This window comes from Salvelinus fontinalis, chromosome 34 (genome assembly GCF_029448725.1).
Source record: "Salvelinus fontinalis isolate EN_2023a chromosome 34, ASM2944872v1, whole genome shotgun sequence".
Lineage (NCBI taxonomy): Eukaryota > Metazoa > Chordata > Actinopteri > Salmoniformes > Salmonidae > Salvelinus > Salvelinus fontinalis.
In genome coordinates, this window is record NC_074698.1 from 27,141,670 (window position 1) to 27,161,228 (window position 19,559).

General features: G+C 43.7%; 2 protein-coding genes across 2 annotated transcripts; both read left to right on the forward strand.

The window, feature by feature from the left end:
* Positions 1-969: 969 nt before the first annotated feature.
* LOC129832763 (aquaporin-8-like) lies at positions 970-11,505 on the forward strand. Its single transcript, XM_055896762.1, has 5 exons — positions 970-1,262; positions 1,824-1,950; positions 8,858-9,072; positions 10,285-10,419; positions 11,463-11,505. Exons 1-5 carry the CDS (start codon positions 970-972, stop codon positions 11,503-11,505), a joined length of 813 nt encoding a protein of 270 aa, XP_055752737.1.
* A 1,597-nt stretch (positions 11,506-13,102) lies between these two features.
* LOC129833642 (aquaporin-8-like) lies at positions 13,103-17,827 on the forward strand. Its single transcript, XM_055898348.1, has 5 exons — positions 13,103-13,631; positions 14,407-14,533; positions 15,251-15,465; positions 16,453-16,587; positions 16,892-17,827. The coding sequence occupies exons 1-5, from the start codon at positions 13,372-13,374 to the stop codon at positions 16,932-16,934; spliced, it is 780 nt and encodes a 259-aa protein (XP_055754323.1). The 5' UTR covers positions 13,103-13,371; the 3' UTR covers positions 16,935-17,827.
* Positions 17,828-19,559: the final 1,732 nt, after the last annotated feature.

The window sequence follows — 19,559 nt, forward strand, 5'->3', positions numbered from 1 at the left end:
ATATGTCCTATAACACACTCATCATTTTGGTATTTTATTAGGATCCCCATTAGCTGTTGCGATAGCAGCAGCTACTCTTCCTGGGGTCCACACAAAACATGAAACATGACATAATACAAAACATTAATAGACAAGAACAGCACAAGGACAGAACTACATACATTTAAGATGTGACACATAGCCTCTATGCTGCACTTCTATTGTATTTTAGGCAATAGCTCTATCTGCAGAAGCGTGGTTTCTGTCCCTGTATTCTAACTGCATAATGTATATTGAAATGTAAGCTATTCATTTCACAACTAGTATTCATAATACTATTCATAATAACAGTCATGGGGAAATAATTTTGATTGATTTATTGCATTTCTTTTTCCATACAAAGTGCTGACAAGTATGTTTGAAGTTAAACCAAAAGTCATGATGGAGTATTACATTTAACGGTAATCACTTAAGCGAACAATATCTGAACATTTCTTGCATTTTGTCTCATCGTTTGATGATCTGGTATCATTTCTCTGCCTAGCTATCTGGACCATTCCAAGAAAATAACTTATCAACTCCCCCCTCCACTATCTTCACCCCACCTCCGCCCCTCACCTCCACTTTCCTTGTCTTCGGCCCTCCACCTCCTCCTCCCATTCCTCCAGCTCCCTCCTCCTCATCCACCTCACCCCTCCTCCTCCCATTCCTCCACCTCCCTCCTCCTCATCCACCTCACCCCTCCTCCTCCCATTCCTCCACCTCCCTCCTCCTCATCCACCTCACCCCTCCTCCTCCCATTCCTCCAGCTCCCTCCTCCTCATCCACCTCACCCCTCCTCCTCCCATTCCTCCACCTCCCTCCTCCTCATCCACCTCACCCCTCCTCCTCCCTTCTTATTCCTTATCAGCACTCTTGCGTAACCTCTAGACTTAAGAGCACTAACAACCCATGGGCTGTTTCCAGTCTCACACAGTCTAACCCAACACCATGGCTCTCTATGAGTCTAAGACCGAGCTCTGGGACCTGGACATCAATGTGATCCAGCCAGAGGAGAAAGGTCCAGATCCAGCCACAGATGGAAACAGCGGTACCAAGCCGTTCAGGGACGCGTTCCAACGTTATATCCAGCCCTGTCTGGCAGAGCTGCTGGGTTCATCTCTGTTTATCTTTGTGGGGTGTCTGTCTGTGATCGAGAACACGGAGGGCACCGGGAGGCTGCAGCCGGCCCTGGCACACGGCCTGGCCCTGGGCATCGTCATCGCTGTGCTGGGGGAGATCAGGTAAGGCTGGGGAGCCCCTCTAGGGGTGGGTGGTGAGAGGCTGGAAGGTGATAACCTGGTCCTAGATCTGTTTGTGCTGTATAGCCAACTTTTCAGGCCATGACATGGTATAGGTTTTGGGACTAGCTGGGAAGTTGATGCTCAGGTTTTCAAATGTTAGCAGAGCAACAGAAGAGTCTGTTCCTTGGCTTTCAACATGCAGTATGTTGATGTGTAACAGATTGCAAAAAAGCATTGCAAAAACGAAGAATTGTAATTGATCTGTTAATCAGCATTGACTTGAAGTTTTATGACTGTGCTTTCAAAGTAGCCTACACTAGATCATTAAAATGCACAACAGAATTTTAAAATCACACTTGTACCATTTTGATGAGGCAATCTACATCAGCATTTTTTCTTATTATGGTTTTATTGTTGCTACATGCCTCTATATTTAAAATAGTTTGTTTTGTTTTCTAAAGGATGTGCCTCATATAAAAAACTATTGTGAACTGTTTAAAATAAAATAACTTAATTCAAATGTATTAGGGTAATTCAATTCTTCCATGTCTCTCTCTGCAGTGGGGGGCACTTCAACCCAGCAGTGTCTGTGTCTGTGTTTCTGATCGGGGGTCTCAACATCATACTGCTGGTCCCCTACATACTGGCTCAGCTGTGTGGAGGGATGATAGGAGCAGGACTAGCCAAGGTGGGTACTCTGTAGCCTACTAAAATGTGGGTTGCACTGTTTCTACTAGTACTAACTTGGTATTTAATAAGATTTTAATTATAATTGTTCTTATTTATTGACATTGAAAACATGTACATTTATTTAACTTAATTATTTGGTAACAATATGTACTTTCTAGTACGAACATTCAAGAATTCAATATACAGTATTTAGTAACTACCTGGCTGTCACGTTCCTGACCTATTTATGTTAGTTTTTGTGTGTTAGTTGGTCAGGACGTGAGGTTGGGTGGGCATTCTATGTTATCTGTTTCTATGTTGGTTTCGGTTTGCCTGGTATGGCTCTTGATTAGAGGCAGGTGGTTTGCGTTTGCCTCTAATTAAGAGTCATATTTAGGTAGGGCATTCTCACTGTTTGTTTGTGGGTGATTGTCTCCTGTGTCAGTATGTTTGTTCGTACCACACTGGACTGTAGCGTTTGTTGTTTTCGTTTCGATGTCGTCTGTTTCCTGTACGTAAGTTTATGTTTAGTTATATAAGTTTATGTTCAGGTTTCGTCAACGTCGTTTTGTTATTTTGTATTTTGTTAAAGTGTTTCGTGTTTATTGTTTGTCATCTTTTAAAATAAAAGAAGATGGCTTATTTTCCAACTGCTGCATTTTGGTCCGTCAATCCGCCACACGATTTTTACAGAATCACCCACCAACACGCTAAGACCAAGCGGCAAGGGAAAACGAAACGGAGTAAGGGACAGGAGAGAAAGGAGCAATGGACATGGGACGAGGTTTTGGATGGAAAGGGTTGCTACACTTGGGAGGAGATCCTAGCTGGTAGAGATCGCCTCCCATGGGAACAGCTGGAGGCACTGAGGAGAGCGGAGGCTACCGGAGAGAGGAACCGGAGCTATGAGGGAACGCGTCTGGCACGGAAGCCAAAAAAGCCCGTGAGTAATTCCCAAAAATTTCTTGGGGGGGGGCTAGGAGATAGTGGGCCAAGGGCAGGTAGGAGACCTGCGCCCACTTCCCAGGCTTACCGTGGAGAGCGGGAGTACGGGCAGGCGCCGTGTTACGCAGTAGAGCGCACGGTGTCTCCTGTACGAGTGCATAGCCCAGTGCGGGTTATTCCACCTCCCCGCACTGGGAGGGCTAGATTGGGCATTGAGCCAGGTGTCATGAGGCCGGCTCAACGAGTCTGGTCTCCAGTGCGTCTCCTCGGGCCGGCATACATGGCACCTGCCTTACGCATGGTTTCCCCGGTTCGCCTACATAGCCCGGTGCGGGTTATTCCACCTCCCCGCACTGGTCGGGCAATCGGGAGTATTCAACCAGGTAAGGTTGGGCAGGTTCAATGCTCAAGAGTGCCAGTACGCCTCCACGGTCCGGTATTTCCGGCACCACCTCCCCGCCCCAGCCTAGTACCTACAGTGTATACACTACGCACTAGGCTACCAGTGCGTATCCTGAGCCCTGTTCCTCCTCCACGCACTCTCCCTGTAGTGCGTGTATCTAGCCCGGTGCCTCCAGTTCCGGCCCCACGCACTAAGCTACCAGTGCGTCTCCAGAGCCCTGTACACACTGTATATTCTCCCCCTACTAATCCTGATGTGCTTGTCCTCAGCCCGGCGTCACCAGTGCCGGTACCACGCATCAGGGATAGAGTAGGCTTTGAGAATACAGTGTGCCCTGTCCCTGCTCCCCGCACTAGTAGGAAGGTGCTTGTCATTAGCACGGTGCCTCCAGTTCCGGCACCACGCACCAGGTCTACAGTGCGCCATATCCGGCCAGAGCCATCCGTCTCCCCAGCGCCATCTGAGCCATCCGTCTCCCCAGCGCCATCTGAGCCATCCGTCTCCCCAGCGCCATCTGAGCCATCCGTCTCCCCAGCGCCATCTGAGCCATCCGTCTCCCCAGCGCCATCTGAGCCATCCGTCTCCCCAGCGCCATCTGAGCCATCCGTCTCCCCAGCGCCGTCTGAGCCATCCGTCTGCCAGGAGCCTGCAAAGCCGCCCGTCTGCCATGAGCCTGCAAAGCCGCCCGTCTGCCATGAGCCTGCAAAGCCGCCCGTCTGCCAGACAGGAGCCGCTAGAGCCGTCAGCCAGACAGGAGCCGCTAGAGCCGTCAGCCAGACAGGAGCCGCTAGAGCCGTCAGCCAGACAGGAGCCGCTAGAGCCGTCAGCCAGACAGGATCCGCCAGAGCCGTCAGCCAGACAGGATCCGCCAGAGCCGCCAACCAGACAGGATCTGCCAGAGCCGCCAACCAGACAGGATCTGCCAGAGCCGCCAACCAGACAGGATCTGCCAGAGCCGCCAACCAGACAGGATCTGCCAGAGCCGCCAACCAGACAGGATCTGCCAGAGCCGCCAGCGAGCCATGAGCAGCCAGAGCCGTCAGAGCGCCATGAGCAGCCAGAGCCGTCAGAGCGCCATGAGCGTCGAGAGCCGTCAGAGCGCCATGAGCGTCGAGAGCCGTCAGAGCGCCATGAGCGTCGAGAGCCGTCAGAGCGCCATGAGCGTCGAGAGCCGTCAGAGCGCCATGAGCGTCGAGAGCCGTCAGCCTGCCATGAGCGTCGAGAGCCGTCAGCCTGCCATGAGCGTCGAGAGCCGTCAGCCTGCCATGAGCGTCGAGAGCCGTCAGCCTGCCATGAGCGTCGAGAGCCGTCAGCCTGCCATGAGCGTCGAGAGCCGTCAGCCAGCCATGAGCATCGAGAGTCGTCAGTCAGCCATGAGCTGCCCTTCAGCCTGAAAAGGCTAGATACCCAGAACTGCCCATCAGTCCAGAGCTGTCTCTCTGTCCGGAGCTGCCTTTCAGTTGGGAGTTGCCCCTCTATCCTGATCTCCCTCTCTATCTTTATCTACCTCTATAGTCTTATCTATCCCTCTGTCTTGGTTTATCTCTCTGTCCCGGTATTGTCATTATTAGATATGTTATTAGGATGATTTTGTGGGGGAAGTAAGAGGGTGGACATTCTTGAAGGGAGGGGGCTAGGATGGATTATGGTGGGGTGGGAACCGCGCCCGGAGCCTGAGCCACCACCGTGGTTAGATGCCCACCCAGACCCTCCCCTAGACTTTGTGCTGGTGCGTCCGGAGTTCGCACCTTGTGGGGGGGGTACTGTCACGTTCCTGACCTATTTATGTTAGTTTTTGTGTGTTAGTTGGTCAGGACGTGAGGTTGGGTGGGCATTCTATGTTATCTGTTTCTATGTTGGTTTCGGTTTGCCTGGTATGGCTCTTGATTAGAGGCAGGTGGTTTGCGTTTGCCTCTAATTAAGAGTCATATTTAGGTAGGGCATTCTCACTGTTTGTTTGTGGGTGATTGTCTCCTGTGTCAGTATGTTTGTTCGTACCACACTGGACTGTAGCGTTTGTTTGTTTCGTTTTCGTTTCGATGTCGTCTGTTTCCTGTACGTAAGTTTATGTTCAGGTTTCGTCAACGTCGTTTTGTTATTTTGTAGTTTGGAAAGTGTTTGTTTCGTTTCGTGTTTGCCATCATCGTTGTTATAATAAAGATGGCTTATTTCCCTGAGCCTGCGTTTTGGTCTGAAGATCCTTCTCTCCTCACCTCGTCCGAGGATGAGGAGAGCGTCACCCGTTACACTGGCACCAAATGGGTAGGCCTACTGTCATAAAGACTATGTAAACGTCAGGAAAATATCAACTAGATATTTCACACTTTCAGAGGTTTGATCGTCCCATAATACACAACACTTGTACATTCCACACTTACCCTAACAGTATGATCATCCTCATCCTATCAACACTTCAGATATGGATCATGACAATAATCTCTTCCTACACCTACCCTGCTCTTCTCTTGGCTGCTATCAGGACAGTAAAACGATAAAGCAATTGACGTCCGTGAGGGTTGAGTGACCAGGCAGTCACCCACTCTACTCTATTGGCAGTCATTTACATGTACAGTATCCTTAGAGCTGAACAAGATGAGTTGAGTCTGCGTTTCACCACCTTGTAAAGTCAAGAGCTCATTGGCCATCACCCTGCAGGCACATTTGGTTCCTTGGAGGTTGTGGGAACATACGTTTTTGGTTTCCCATTGGTTCTGGGAATGAAGCCATATGTTTCCTGACTGGTAAAAATGTATGTTTTTTAAATGTTCTGAGAACAGAAGTTTTTTTAAACTGCTTTGTTGGTTAAGGGCTTGTATGTAAGCATTTCACTGTAAGAACTACACCTGTTGTATTCGGCGCATGTGACAAATCCAATTTGATTTGATTTGTTCTGGGAATGTTAATTTTTAGGTTTCAGGGAGGTACTGAGGATGTTTTACTATGGTTCCCTGAAAGTTTTCAGACGCCTCACAAGTCCTCAACTGGCAGCTTCATTAAATAGTACCCGCAAAACACCATTTTCAACATCAGCAGTGAAGAGGCGACTCCGGGATGCTGGCCTTCTAGGCAGAGTTCCTCTGTCCAGTGTCTGCGTTCTTTTGCTCATCTTAATATTTTATTTTTATTAGCCAGTCTGAGATATGGCTTTTTCTTTGCATCTCTGCCTAGAAGACCAGCATCCCGGAGTCGCCTCTTCACTGTAGACGTTGAGACTGGTGTTTTGCGGGTACTATTTAATGAAGCTGCCAGTTGAGGACTTGTGAGGAATCTGTTTCTCAAACTAGACACTCTAATGTACTTGTCCTCTTGCTCAGTTGTGCACCGGGGCCTCCCACTCCTCTTTCTTTTCAGGGTATAGCCAGTTTGTGCTGCTCTGTGGAGGGAGGTACACAGCGTTGTACGAGATCTTCAGTTTCTTGGCAATTTCTCACATGGAATAGCCTTCATTTCTCAGAACAAGAATAGACTGACGAGTTTCAGAAGAAAGTTCTTTGTTTCTATCCATTTTGATCCTGTAATAGAACCCACAAATGCTTACGCTTCAGATACTCAACTAGTCTAAAGAAGGCCAGTTGAATTGCTTCTTTAATCAGAGCAACAGTTTTCAGCTGTGCTAACATAATTGCAAAAGGTTTTTCTAATGATCAATTAGCCTTTTAAAATCATAAACTTGGATAAGCTAACACAACGTGCCATTGGAACACAGGAGTGATGGTTGCTGATAATGGGCCTCTGCATGCCTACGTACTGTAGATATTCCATAAAAAATCTGCCGTTTCCAGCTACAATAGTCATTTACAACATGAACAATGTCTACAATGTATTTCTGATCAATTTGATGTTATTTTAATGGACAGAAAATGTACTTTTCTTTATTTTTTGACCCAAAACTTTTGAACGGTAGTGTATATGTTCAGTACTAGTCAAAAGTTTGGACACACCTACTCATTCCAGGGTTTTTCTTTATTTGTACTATTTTCTACACTGTAGAATAATAGTGAAGACATCAACACTATGAAATAATACATATGGAATAATGTAGGAACCAAAAAAAGTGTTAAACAAATCTAAATATATTTTACATTTTATATTTTTCAAAGTAGCCACCCTTTGCCTTGATGACAGCTTTGAAAACTCTAGGGATTCTCTCAACCAGCTTCATGAGGTAGTCACCTGGAATGCATTTCAATTAACAGGTGTGCCTTGTTTAAAGTTAATTTGTGGAATTTCTTTCCTTCTTAATGCGTTTGAGCCAATCAGTTGTGTTATGACATGATAGGATTGGTACACAGAAGATAGCCCTATTTGGTAAAATACCAAGTTCATATTATGGCAAGACCAGCTCAAATAAGCAAAGAGAAACGACAGTCCATCATTACTTTAAGACATGAAGGTCAGTCAATCCAAAACATTTCAAGAACTTTGACAGTTTCTTCAAGTGCAGTCGCAAAAACCATCAGGCGCTATGATGAAACTGGCTCTCATGTGGACCGCACAGGAAAGGAAGACCCAGAGTTACCTCTGCTGCAAAGGATAAGTTCATCAGAGTTACCTGCCTCAGAAGTTGCAGCCCAAATAAATGCTTCACAGGGTTCAAGTAACACATCTCAACATCAACGGTTCAGAGGAGACTGAGTGAATCAGGCCTTCATGGTCAAATTGCTGCAAAGAAACCACTACTAAAGGACACTTATAAGAAGAAGAGACTTGCTTGGGCCAAGAAACACGAGCAATGGACATTAGACCGGTGGAAATCTGTCCTTTGGTCTGATGAGTCAAAATTTTTGATTTTTGGTTCCAACCGCTGTGTTCTTGTGAGACGCAGAGTAGGTGAACGGATGACCTCTGCATGTGTGGTACCCACTGTGAAGCATGGAGGAGGTGTGATGGTGTGGGGCCGCGTTGCTGGTGGTTTGCGCTTAGTGGGACTATCATTTGTTTTTCAACAGGACAATGATCCAACACACCTCCAGGCTGTGTAAGGGCTATTTGACCAAAAAGGAGAGTGAAGGAGTGCTGCATCAGATGACCTGGCCTCCACAATCACCCGACCTCAACCCAATTGAGATGGTTTGGGATGAGTTGGACCGCTGAGTGAAGGAAAAGCAGCCAGCAAGTGCTCAGCGTATGTGGCAACTCCTTCAAGACTGGTGGAAAAGCATTCCAGGTGAAGCTGGTTGAGAGAATGCCAAGAGTGGGCAAAGCTGTCAGCAAGGCAAAGGGTGGCTACTTTGAAGAATCTAAAATATAAAATGTATTTTGATTTGTTTAACACTTTTTTGGTTACTACGTGATTCCATATGTTATTTCATCGTTTGATTGTCTTCACTAGTATTCTACAACGTAGAAAATAGTAAAAATAAAGACAAACCCTTGAATGAGTAGGTGTGTCCAAACTTTTGGCTAGTACTGTATATTATTTTATCACACTTGAAAAGACAAACTGAACAGATGTAGAATATGACCAGTGGAAAGTAGCAGTCGATAAGCAAATATTAAATAATGTTCTTCTGTATCTGGACCTATACTTTTCTCCCTACATATCCTATATTCATATCAGTAATATCTCCTTCTCCAGGTGATTTCCCCATCCATGAACTATGCCAAAGTTTCAGGGGCAGCATTCAACACAGTGCAGGCAGACACCCAGATAGTACCAGCCACGGTGGCAGAGGTGATCATGACTCTGTTCCTGACGATGGTGGTGTGTATGGGGGCCGTGAATGGACGCACCCGCAGCCTGTTGGCCCCTCTCTGCATCGGGCTGACCGTGACCGCAGACATCCTGGCTGGGTGAGGACCCATGGGGTAGAAGGTGTGGTGTAAGAGTGGTGGGTGGGGTGGTCGTGGAGTGGATTGATGTAAGGTGTGTGGGTAAGGGATGGGAGGAAGACTGTACTGTATATTCTGCAGAACAACTTTCAGATACAAACAAATCAAATGTTATTAGTCACATGCGCCGAAAACAACAGGAAAATAACAGACCTTACAGTGAAATGCTTACTTACGAGCCCCTAACCAACAATGCAGTTAAACAAAATACAGATAAGAATAAGAGATAAAAGTAACAAGTAATTAAAGAGGAGCAGTAAAATAACAATAGTGAGACTATATACAGGGGGGTAGCGATACAGAGTTAATGTGCCGGGGCACCGGTTATTTGAGGTAGAATGTACATGTAGGTAGAGTTATTAAAGTGACTATGCATAGATGACAAAAGAGAATAGCAGTGGTGTAAAGAGGGGGGGGGGGGCACTGAAAATAGTCTGGGTAGCCATTTAACTAGATGTTCAGGAGTCTTATGGCATTGGGGTAAAAGCTGTTTAGAAGCCTCTTGGAACAAGACTTGGCGCTCCGGTACCGCTTGCCGTGCGGTAGCAGAGAGAACAGTCTATGACTAGGGTGGCTGGAGTCTTTGACAATTGTTAGGGCCTTCCTCTGACACCGCTTGGTATAGAGGTCCTGGATGGCAGGAAGCTTGGCCTGATGTACTGGGACGTTCGCTCTACCCTCTGTAGTGCCTTGCGGTCGGAGGCCGAGCATTTGCCATACCAGGCAGTGATGCAACAAGTCAGGATGCTCTCGATGGTGCAGCTGTAGAACCTTTTGAGGATCTGAGGACCCATGACAATGCTTTTCAGTCTCCTAAGGGGGAATAGGTTTTGTTGTGCCCTCTTCACGACTGTCTTGGTGTGCTTGGACCATGTTAGTTTGTTGGTGAAGTGGACACCAAGGAACTTGAAGCTCTCAACCTGCTCCACTGCAGCCCCGTCAATGCGAGTGTTCGGTCCTCTTTTTCCTGTAGTCCACAATCATCTCCTTTGTCTTGATGTTTGATGTAATGGCCTACCTTTGTACAGTATAGTTACCTACTACTGAGATAAATACCTGTACACTACCAATAAAACACAATGTACACCACAATACACTCCTTACTGTGTACCGTAAGACACCACATGCTCTATCATTCATTCATGCATCGCTTTTATATCACATCCTCTACAGGGGAGCAGTGTCTGGGGCATGTATGAACCCAGCTCGTGCCTTTGGCCCGGCCGTGGTGGCCAACTACTGGAGCTACCACTGGATCTACTGGGTGGGACCCATGTCTGGAGCCCTGCTAACCGCCAGCTTCATACGGTACTGTACGGCTCTGATCTTCTGGGGCCTGGATACCTGGCTGTTTACATCATTGTCCTGTTTGGATTGAAACAGAAACCGACTGGAGCCCAAGCTACTATTGAAACTCTTTGGTTGGGAAAGCAGCCTTAATCTTTGTCCTTGAAATGACCATTAATACTAGAATAATGACCCAACTGGAGCTCCATAGATTAGAATGGAATATATTTACTATTGAATGGAAGTTGCCAACACTAGCTGCAAGTGTGGGATTAGAAGCCTTGTCTGCCCATAAATTCTTGCAAATCAGCAAGAGAATCTAGCACCACCATATCGGGGGATATGTTGTCTTGTGCGAGTAAACCCTTTATCGTAACATGGCTGTTAGACAGGGCTGTTAGACATGGCTGTTAGACAGGGCTGTTAGACAGGGCTGTTAGACAGGGCTGTTAGACAGGGCTGTTAGTCAGGGCTGTTAGTCAGGGCTGTTAGTCAGGGCTGTTAGACAGGGCTGTTTGACAGGGCTGTTAGACAGGGCTGTTAGTCAGGGCTGTTAGACAGGGCTGTTAGACAGGGCTGTTAGACAGGGCTGTTAGACAGGGCTGTTAGACAGGGCTGTTAGTCAGGGCTGTTAGACAGGGCTGTTAGACAGGGCTGTTAGACAGGGCTGTTAGACAGGGCTGTTAGACAGGGCTGTTAGTCAGGGCTGTTAGTCAGGGCTGTTAGACAGGGCTGTTTGTCCTCAACTTGATAAACATGAACTGTCCCTCTAAAATCAATGGCTAGCTATGTGATGGAAAGTTACTCTTACAATGGGTGCTTTTATACAATTCTTAAGTCTGGGAGAGTCATTAACCTAGTTTTAACAATGTGTGGATTTAACACCTTTTTATCTTGGTTTTCCTTGTTAAAGTCTTGTGTTGTCTAAGACATATTTTGTGGAATTATTTACATTTATGTTTAAAAAAAACGAAAGAAACAATGTGTGGAAGCAACAACTTGTTGAGTGATGTTACATTCAACAATTCTGTACTATTTTGATGGTGTGTTTTTCCTATTTTCAGATTACTGCTTGGGGATGAGAAAACCAGAGTTCTCTTGATGTGATACAGATGTAGGTTTCCAGTTCAAGTCCATAAAAATGTACATTTCCAAAATCCACATATTCTAACAGTATTTTTGTGATACTATTTCCATGTCTCTTAGTTTAAAATAATCTTACCAATGTAACTTTATTCTATACCGTTATATATAGATTATCTATTGTCCATAAATGTAATCTATTTTATTCAATGCCATTTGTATAAACGAATTTTTGTGCATTAAATATTATATTGCATATTTCTTTCTATGATTGATCCCTTTTGACATAGTAGAAGTGACTTCTGGCCCATAGTCTGTGTTTTATACCGCCACCTTTTGGTTATGTGGTGAACTACAGCCTTGCATTGGTCTGACTCTCACTGTACTGTGATACAACCTTCCATATGCGTCATGCCTTTTCACTGATTATCTGCACACAGACATCCAAAAACTAGCCACAGTAGATAACATTGAATTTGACACTGTAATTGCTATCTTGACTGAAAGTCTAGCAGCATCTGTCATGATATGAGTGTCTCAGCCATAGAAATATAATTACTAGAAAGGACATAGCCCCTCAGACAACCGGTCCTCCCATTATGTCCTCATTGACTTGAACGTGGACCTCTCTTCTAGTAATTATATTTCTATGGCAGACACTCATTTGAGACAGCAGTATGTGAACGTTCAAAAAATGTTGCAGTGAAGATTCAAGAAATTAAGTATAAACGTGTACAGCAGAGGCGTTGTCGTCATGTCCATTTATTGATTTGTACGTTGGAAATATAGAAGATACTGTTTCTTTCATACGCAATTAATACAAATTAATTATTAAATGAATTCATTAATTCCATTAGTGCCCCCTCAAGAATAAGTACATACATGATGCCTGTAAGCACAGTAACAGTCTGATTTTGCCACATTCTACACATTTACAATGTCAATTTATCACCTGTTATTTGCTGATGGATGTGTCTACCATTTAGGACAAATAATAAGATATTATGCTAAAGTGTAAAAAGCCAGTTTCATGTTTCACTGGATTGTGTTTTACTCCCTTCAGAGAATAACAGGAGCAGACTTTGCACAGGTGCAGAGACTTCGTCAAACTGTCTAGTTTTAATGCTTAATCTTATCTATCTGGGACTGGCTAACATCAATGATCTATGCATGATTAATACAAGCAGGTTAACCAAGAGGAAACTGTTTTGCTTGACCTGTAAATCTAGAACATTATGTCTGGTAGTAGGCTGCTGTATTAACAAACTAACAAAACATTTAGTTTATTTAAATAGTAAAAACATATCATAATCATATTGACATATGCTCTATGCTGAAAATGTTGTTTTCAAATCAGTGCCAACAAAATATCTGTCTGCTGGACGATTACTATACTGTGAACTGGTTGTCTGTTGTACTGTGTTCACTAGAGTAAACTGACTTGGATTAATCATAACATGGATATCAGTGTCAAAGAGTCCATCGTTGGTCAATGGAGCAATTCAATTTTATGCTCTCTCTCTCGCTCTCTTTCTCTCTCCACTCTCTATCTCGCCCTATCGTTCTTTGAACTTACCAAAGTTCAAGTGACTAGCAACGCAAACATTTAGATATTTGGACACACACCTGCGGACATTATCGCTAGTGCTGCACTGTATCTCTAGATACAAAGACTCCTCTCTCTCATCTATTTCCTCTCCAAACTCCTCCATTCTCTCTCTCTCTCTCTCTCTCTCTCTCTCTCTCTCTCTCTCTCTCTCTCTCTCTCTCTCTCTCTCTCTCTCTCTCTCTCTCTCTCTCTCTCTCTCTCTCTCTCTCTCTCTCTCTCTCTCCTCTATTCTTGCTCTCTCTCCTCTATTCTCATTCTATCTCTCCAAACTCCTTTCCACTATGACAGAAGGGACAATGGAACTGGGTGACATTGGTACATCCCTGATGGCATCAGACTCTAAGAAAGCCCCGGTCAAGCCTCCCAACAAGTTTGAGCGCCTGGTCCAGCCATGTCTGGCTGAGCTGGTGGGGACCATGTTCTTTGTGTTCATCGGCTGTGTGTCGGTCATAGAGAATGTGGAGGCAGCAGGGAGGCTGCAGCCAGCCCTGGTCCATGGTCTGGCTGTAGCAGTCATGGTGGCTTGCATGGCAGAGATCAGGTCTGTGTGTTTATATACAGTGTATTGATACCCTGTCTCACTGTACTCACTGTACTGTGTTGTTTTGGATAAAAGTGTCTGCAAAGTGTCTCATATTACATCATTACAGTGTTGTACTTTGGTCTCCTTTTGAGATTAACGTTAATCATTTGTTTTCAATGGAGCATTTATATTTTGCATGAACAGTATGTTGTGTGCTTTAATATGAGTGGAATAAATGCATTTGAGTGCAATGCATGCCCATTATTCCATTATATTTGCAATGTTCTATGTTGCTACAATGTTCTATATTGCTACAACGTTCTATATTGCTACAATTTTGGGGTCAAAATACTGAACACACACGGAGTGGAAACCCATAAGTCCCGTATTCTTTTTGTGGTGATTATGTGTTTCTTCATCATGTGCAGAGTTCAAAAACAGTCTTTCACAGATGAAGGTAATAGACCTAAGGTTGTAAAACCATTCTCATTCCAGTGAGTGCCATTCAACTTAGAAACAGTGGCCATTGTGGTGTAATGATTTCACAGATGCACCTGACACATACATATCCCAAGTTTATAAAGCAACTGTGACCCCATTCATATTGTTATACCTAATAATTGAGTGAACATATTAACAATGTCTAATCAATATCTAAAGCCAATCTCCTTGAACTGATACAAAGGTCAAAGTGTGAAGGTGAGTAATGTTAAACTGTGAAATATACTGTGTAAAACCCAACCCTCCTGGGCTATCTGACCATCCTTCTGCTATTTCTCTCTGACCTCCACAGCGGCTCCCATTTTAACCCACCGTTTACCATTGCTATCTACCTGTGTGGAGGCATGAAGCTGAATATGGTGGGGCCCTACCTCATCAGTCAGCTCATAGGGGGTGTGCTAGGTGCTTCTATGTCAAAGGTGAGGGTTAATGTCACGTTCGTTATACGAATCGGACCAAGGCGCAGCGTGGTATGCGTACATTCTTTATTATAATAAGAATGAACACTGAACAAACGAACCAAAATAAGAAAACGACACGTGAAGCTATACAAAATGAGTGCTGACAGGCAACTACACATAGACAAGAACCCACGAACACCAAAGGGAAAATGGCTACCGAAATATGATCCCCAATCAGAGACAACGATAAACAGCTGCCTCTGATTGGGAACTATATCAGGCCACCATAGACATACAAATCACCTAGACCTACAAAACCCCTAGACATACAAAAAAACCTAGACAATACAAAAACTAACGTACCCACCCTAGTCGCACCCTGACCTAACCAAAATATAAAGAAAACAGAGATATCTCAGGTCAGGGCGTGACAGTAAAACCTGATATCAGTGGTCATTCAATGCACATCTATGACTAACAGTATCTGTGGAGGGAGAATTGTGTCATGCACCTTGAAATTATTTTAAATGCAGAAAAAAAATATCAATTGAATTGAGTCAAATCAAAACTCATGCAAAAAAACTATAAAATGAATGTTCACAACTACATAGATTAGATATGCAGACAACAGACATGACCCCAGTTTAGCTCGTCAGACAATGCATTGGGGTTTGTAGTAGCATAATGACATCACTGCCAGTAAAAGTAAATAAACCTGAATCCATTGTTCCTCAGCTGATGACCACAACAGAGAACTACTCCAAGGCCCAGGGGGCAGCGTTTGCCCTGCTGCAATCACAAGATCAGCTGTGGGGGGCTCTGTTTGGGGAGATAGCCATGACCTGCCTGGTCACCATGGTGGTGCTGCTGGGGGCGGTCAACGCCAAGAGTAGCAGTCCCATGGTGCCCTTCATGGTGGGCTGTACTGTCATCATCAACATCCTGGCTGGGTGAGATACTGAGAGGGTCAAGAGTGGAATTTTTCACTTGTACTGTAACTTGGCCCAAAGTGTTTCCTGGCTACTTGACCTGGTCAGTTCTTGCTATAGGGTTATTAGGGCCTAGAGGTTTTCCTGGCTATTTGACCTGGTCAGTTCTCGCTATAGGGTTATTAGGGCCTAGGGGTTTTCCTGGCTACTTGACCTGGTCAGTTCTTGCTATAGGGTTATTAGGGCCTAGAGGTTTTCCTGGCTATTTGACCTGGTCAGTTCTTGCTATAGGGTTATTAGGGCCTAGGGGTTTTCCTGGCTACTTGACCTGGTCAGTTCCTGCTATAGGGTTATTAGGGCCTAGAGGTTTTCCTGGGCCTGGTACAAGTTATTCCCAAAAAAGGATTTGTTCTCTTAATAATTAGCCTGGATAGAGAAGGTTTGGAAAAAGTTTATTTGAAGGTTTGTTTATTAACTATTTAGAAACCACTATTATATAATTTGTTACCTATTAAATAGAGTTTGTTATAAATTATTTACATGGATATAACATGCATTATTATACACTGTTTAAACAAATGATATGCTGATTTATAAAATGTTAATTAATAATGAACAAAGAAATAATGGAAGATAAACAAATGTTCAAGTAGAGTTGTTATCAATGATTACATCCACAACTGAAGATATGGAACAGCCACTGCTAAAATGTGCTTTATTGTGACATAAAGATTAGCATCTTAGATAGGTAGTGCAGATAACACGCTCATTACATTGCAATTATGACCTTCTGGGCATTTTTAAGGAAGGTATTTACTGTTCCCACACTACACCATGATCATGGCAAAACATGAAATACTTGTTATCTCAACATTTAGTTTCATAGCATCATGGGTAGAGATACAGCACATGGTTGTTTTGATGGACATGGTTCTGCTGCATACCTGGAGACAATCATGTTTTCTACTATCATGGTTCTGAAACTCTTTGTCGTTATTATTTCTTCAGTGGAGATGTGTCTGGAACCTGTCTGAACCCGGCCAGAGCCCTGGGTCCTGCTATAGTGGCCAACTACTGGACCTACCACTGGGTTTACTGGGTAGGACCTATCACTGGTGGACTGGTGGCTGCTGCACTGGTTAGGTGAGGATAGACTACACACAGAGATCCTACTAAATGACTTCTAATATGTCATTCTATGAGGCTACGTCCCAGACAGAATAGTCTGGTTCAGTAGCTATACTGTAAGAATGTGTTCGAGATTGTGCAGGATGATGCATGGAGAAACTGAAGTACTCGCACACCATTTCACTGTATGTGTTTTCTCATGTTCCTCAATGTGTAGTCTTTTTATTACTGATGTGAAAGCGAGCATACTGAATGGAGATCTATAATGCCACAATAAAGCATCATCTTCAGAACCTCTTATGCTATCTGTTTTTTTCAGACTACTGCTTGGAGACCGGAAGACACGTATTCTCATGAAGTAATACCATATATCGAGTTGACAGGTCTGAGATTACCATTGTTGTTACATACAGTACCAGTCAAAAGTTTGGACACACCTACTCATTCAAGGATTTGTCTTTATTTTTACTATTTTCTACATTGTAGAATAATAGTGAAGACATCTAAACTATGAAATAACACATATGGAATCATGTAGTAACCAAAAAAGTGTTAAACATATCAAAATATTTTTGATATTTTAGAATCTTCAAAGTAGCCACCCTTTGCCCACTCTTGGCATTCTCTCAACCAGCTTCACCTGGAATGCTTTTCCCACATATGCTGAGAACTTGTTGGCTGTTTTTCCTTCACTCTGCGGTCCAACTCTTCCCAAACCATCTCAATTGGGTTGAGGTCGGGTGATTGTGGATGCCAGGTCATCTGATGCAGCACTCCATCACTCTCCTTCTTGGTCAAATAGCCCTTACACAGCCTGGAGGTGTGTTGGGTCATTGTCCTGTTGAAAAACAAATGATAGTCCCACTAAGCGCAAACCAGATGGGATGGTGAATCGCTGCAGAATGCTGTGGTAGCCATGCTGGTTAAGTGTGCCTTGAAATCTAAATAAATCATTGACAGTCTAAATAAATCATTGACAGTGTCACCAGCAAAGCACCCCCACACTATCACACCTCCTCCATGATTTATGGTGGGAGCCACACATGCAGAGATCATTCATTCACCTACTCTGTGTCTCACAAAGACATGGCGGTTGGAACCATAAATCTCAAATTTGGACTCATCAGACCAAAGGACAGATTACCACTGGTCTAATGTCCATTGCTCGTGTTTCTTGGCCCAAGAAAGTTTCTTCTTATTATTGGTGTCCTTTAGTAGTGGTTTCTTTGCAGCAATTTGACCATGAAGGCCTGATTCACACTGTCTCCTCTGAACAGTTGATGTTGAGATGTGTCTGTTACTTGAACTCTGTGAAGCATTTATTTGGGCTGCAATCTGAGGTGCAGTTAATTCTAATGAATTTATCCTCTGCAGCAGAGGTAACTCTGGGTCTTCCTTTCCTGTGGTGGTCCTCATGAGAGCCAGTCTCATCTTAGCGCTTGATGTTTTTTTCATCCTGCACTTGAAGAAACTTTCACAGTTCTTGAAAATTTCCGGATTGACTGACCTTCATGTCTTAAAGTAATGACAGACAGTCGTTTCTCTTTGCTTATTTGAGCTGTTCTTGCCATAATATGGACTTGGTGTTTTACCAAATAGGGCTATCTTCTGTATACCACCCTTACCTTGTCACAACACAACAACTGATTGGCTCAAACGCATTAAGAAGAAAATAAATTCCACAAATGAATGTTTAACAAGGCACACCTGTTAATTGAAATGCATTCCAGGTGACTACCTCATGAAACTGGTTGAGAGAATGCCAAGAGTGTGCAAAACTGTCATCAAGGCAAATGGTGGCTACTTTGAAAAATCTCAAATATAAAATATATTTTGATTTGTTTAACACTTTTTTGGTTACTACATGATTCCGTATGTGTTATTTCATAGTTTTGATGTCTTCACTATTATTCTACAATGTAGAAAATAGTACAAATAAAGAGAAATCCTTAAATGAGTAGGTGTGTCTAAACGTTTTACTGGTACTGTATATTATCACCATTATTGTTATATTATCACCATTGTTGTTGTTATTATCATCATTATTGCTATATTATCACCATTGTTGTTGAATATATTATCACCATAATTGTTATATTATCACCATTGTTGTTGTTATATTATCACCTTTACTGTTATATTATCACCATTGTTGTTGAATATATTATCACCATTACTGTTATATTTTCACATTTTTTGTTTTCCCAGTATATTTTGGGGACACTATTTTCCTGTGACTATTTGGGATTAAAAGCTTTTTATAAACAAAGTGACAAGCTATTGTCAACCATGTATTTTTAACATACACTTAGTGTACAAAATATTTAAAAGACACCTGCTATTTCCATGACATAGACTGACCAGGTGAATCCAGGTGAAAGCTATGATCCCTTATTGATGTCACTTGTTAAATCCACTTCAGTCAGAGTAGATGAAGAGGAGTACAGATTAAAGAAGGATTTTAAAGCATTGAGACAATTGAGACAAAGGTGCCTTTGAACAGGTTATGGTAGTAGGTGCCAGGCGAACCAGTTTGTGTCAAGAACTGCAATGCTGCTGAGTTTTTCATGCTCAACAGTTTCCCGTGTGTATCAAGAATGGTCCACCACCCAAAGGACATCCGGCCAACTTGACTCAACTGTGGGAACCATTGGAGTCAACATGGGCCAGTATCCTTGTGGAACGCTTTCGACACCTTGTAGAGTCCATGCCCCGACAAATTGAGGCAGTTCTGAGGGCAAAGGGGGGTACAACTCAATATTAGAAAGGTGTTCTTAATGTTTTGTACACTCAGTGTATATCAGTCAAGTTATTATCAGCACAGAACAGCTTGTGTCGAGGACTGACTATTGCAAACACCCAGGAATAGTGGAAATGTGGTTATCACTGTCAGATACTGAGACTCAATTTCAGTATTCCCTTAAAGAAGACCAACAAAAGAATGCCCAAATGCAGAACATTTTGTAGAAAAGAATGTGGAAAAGCCA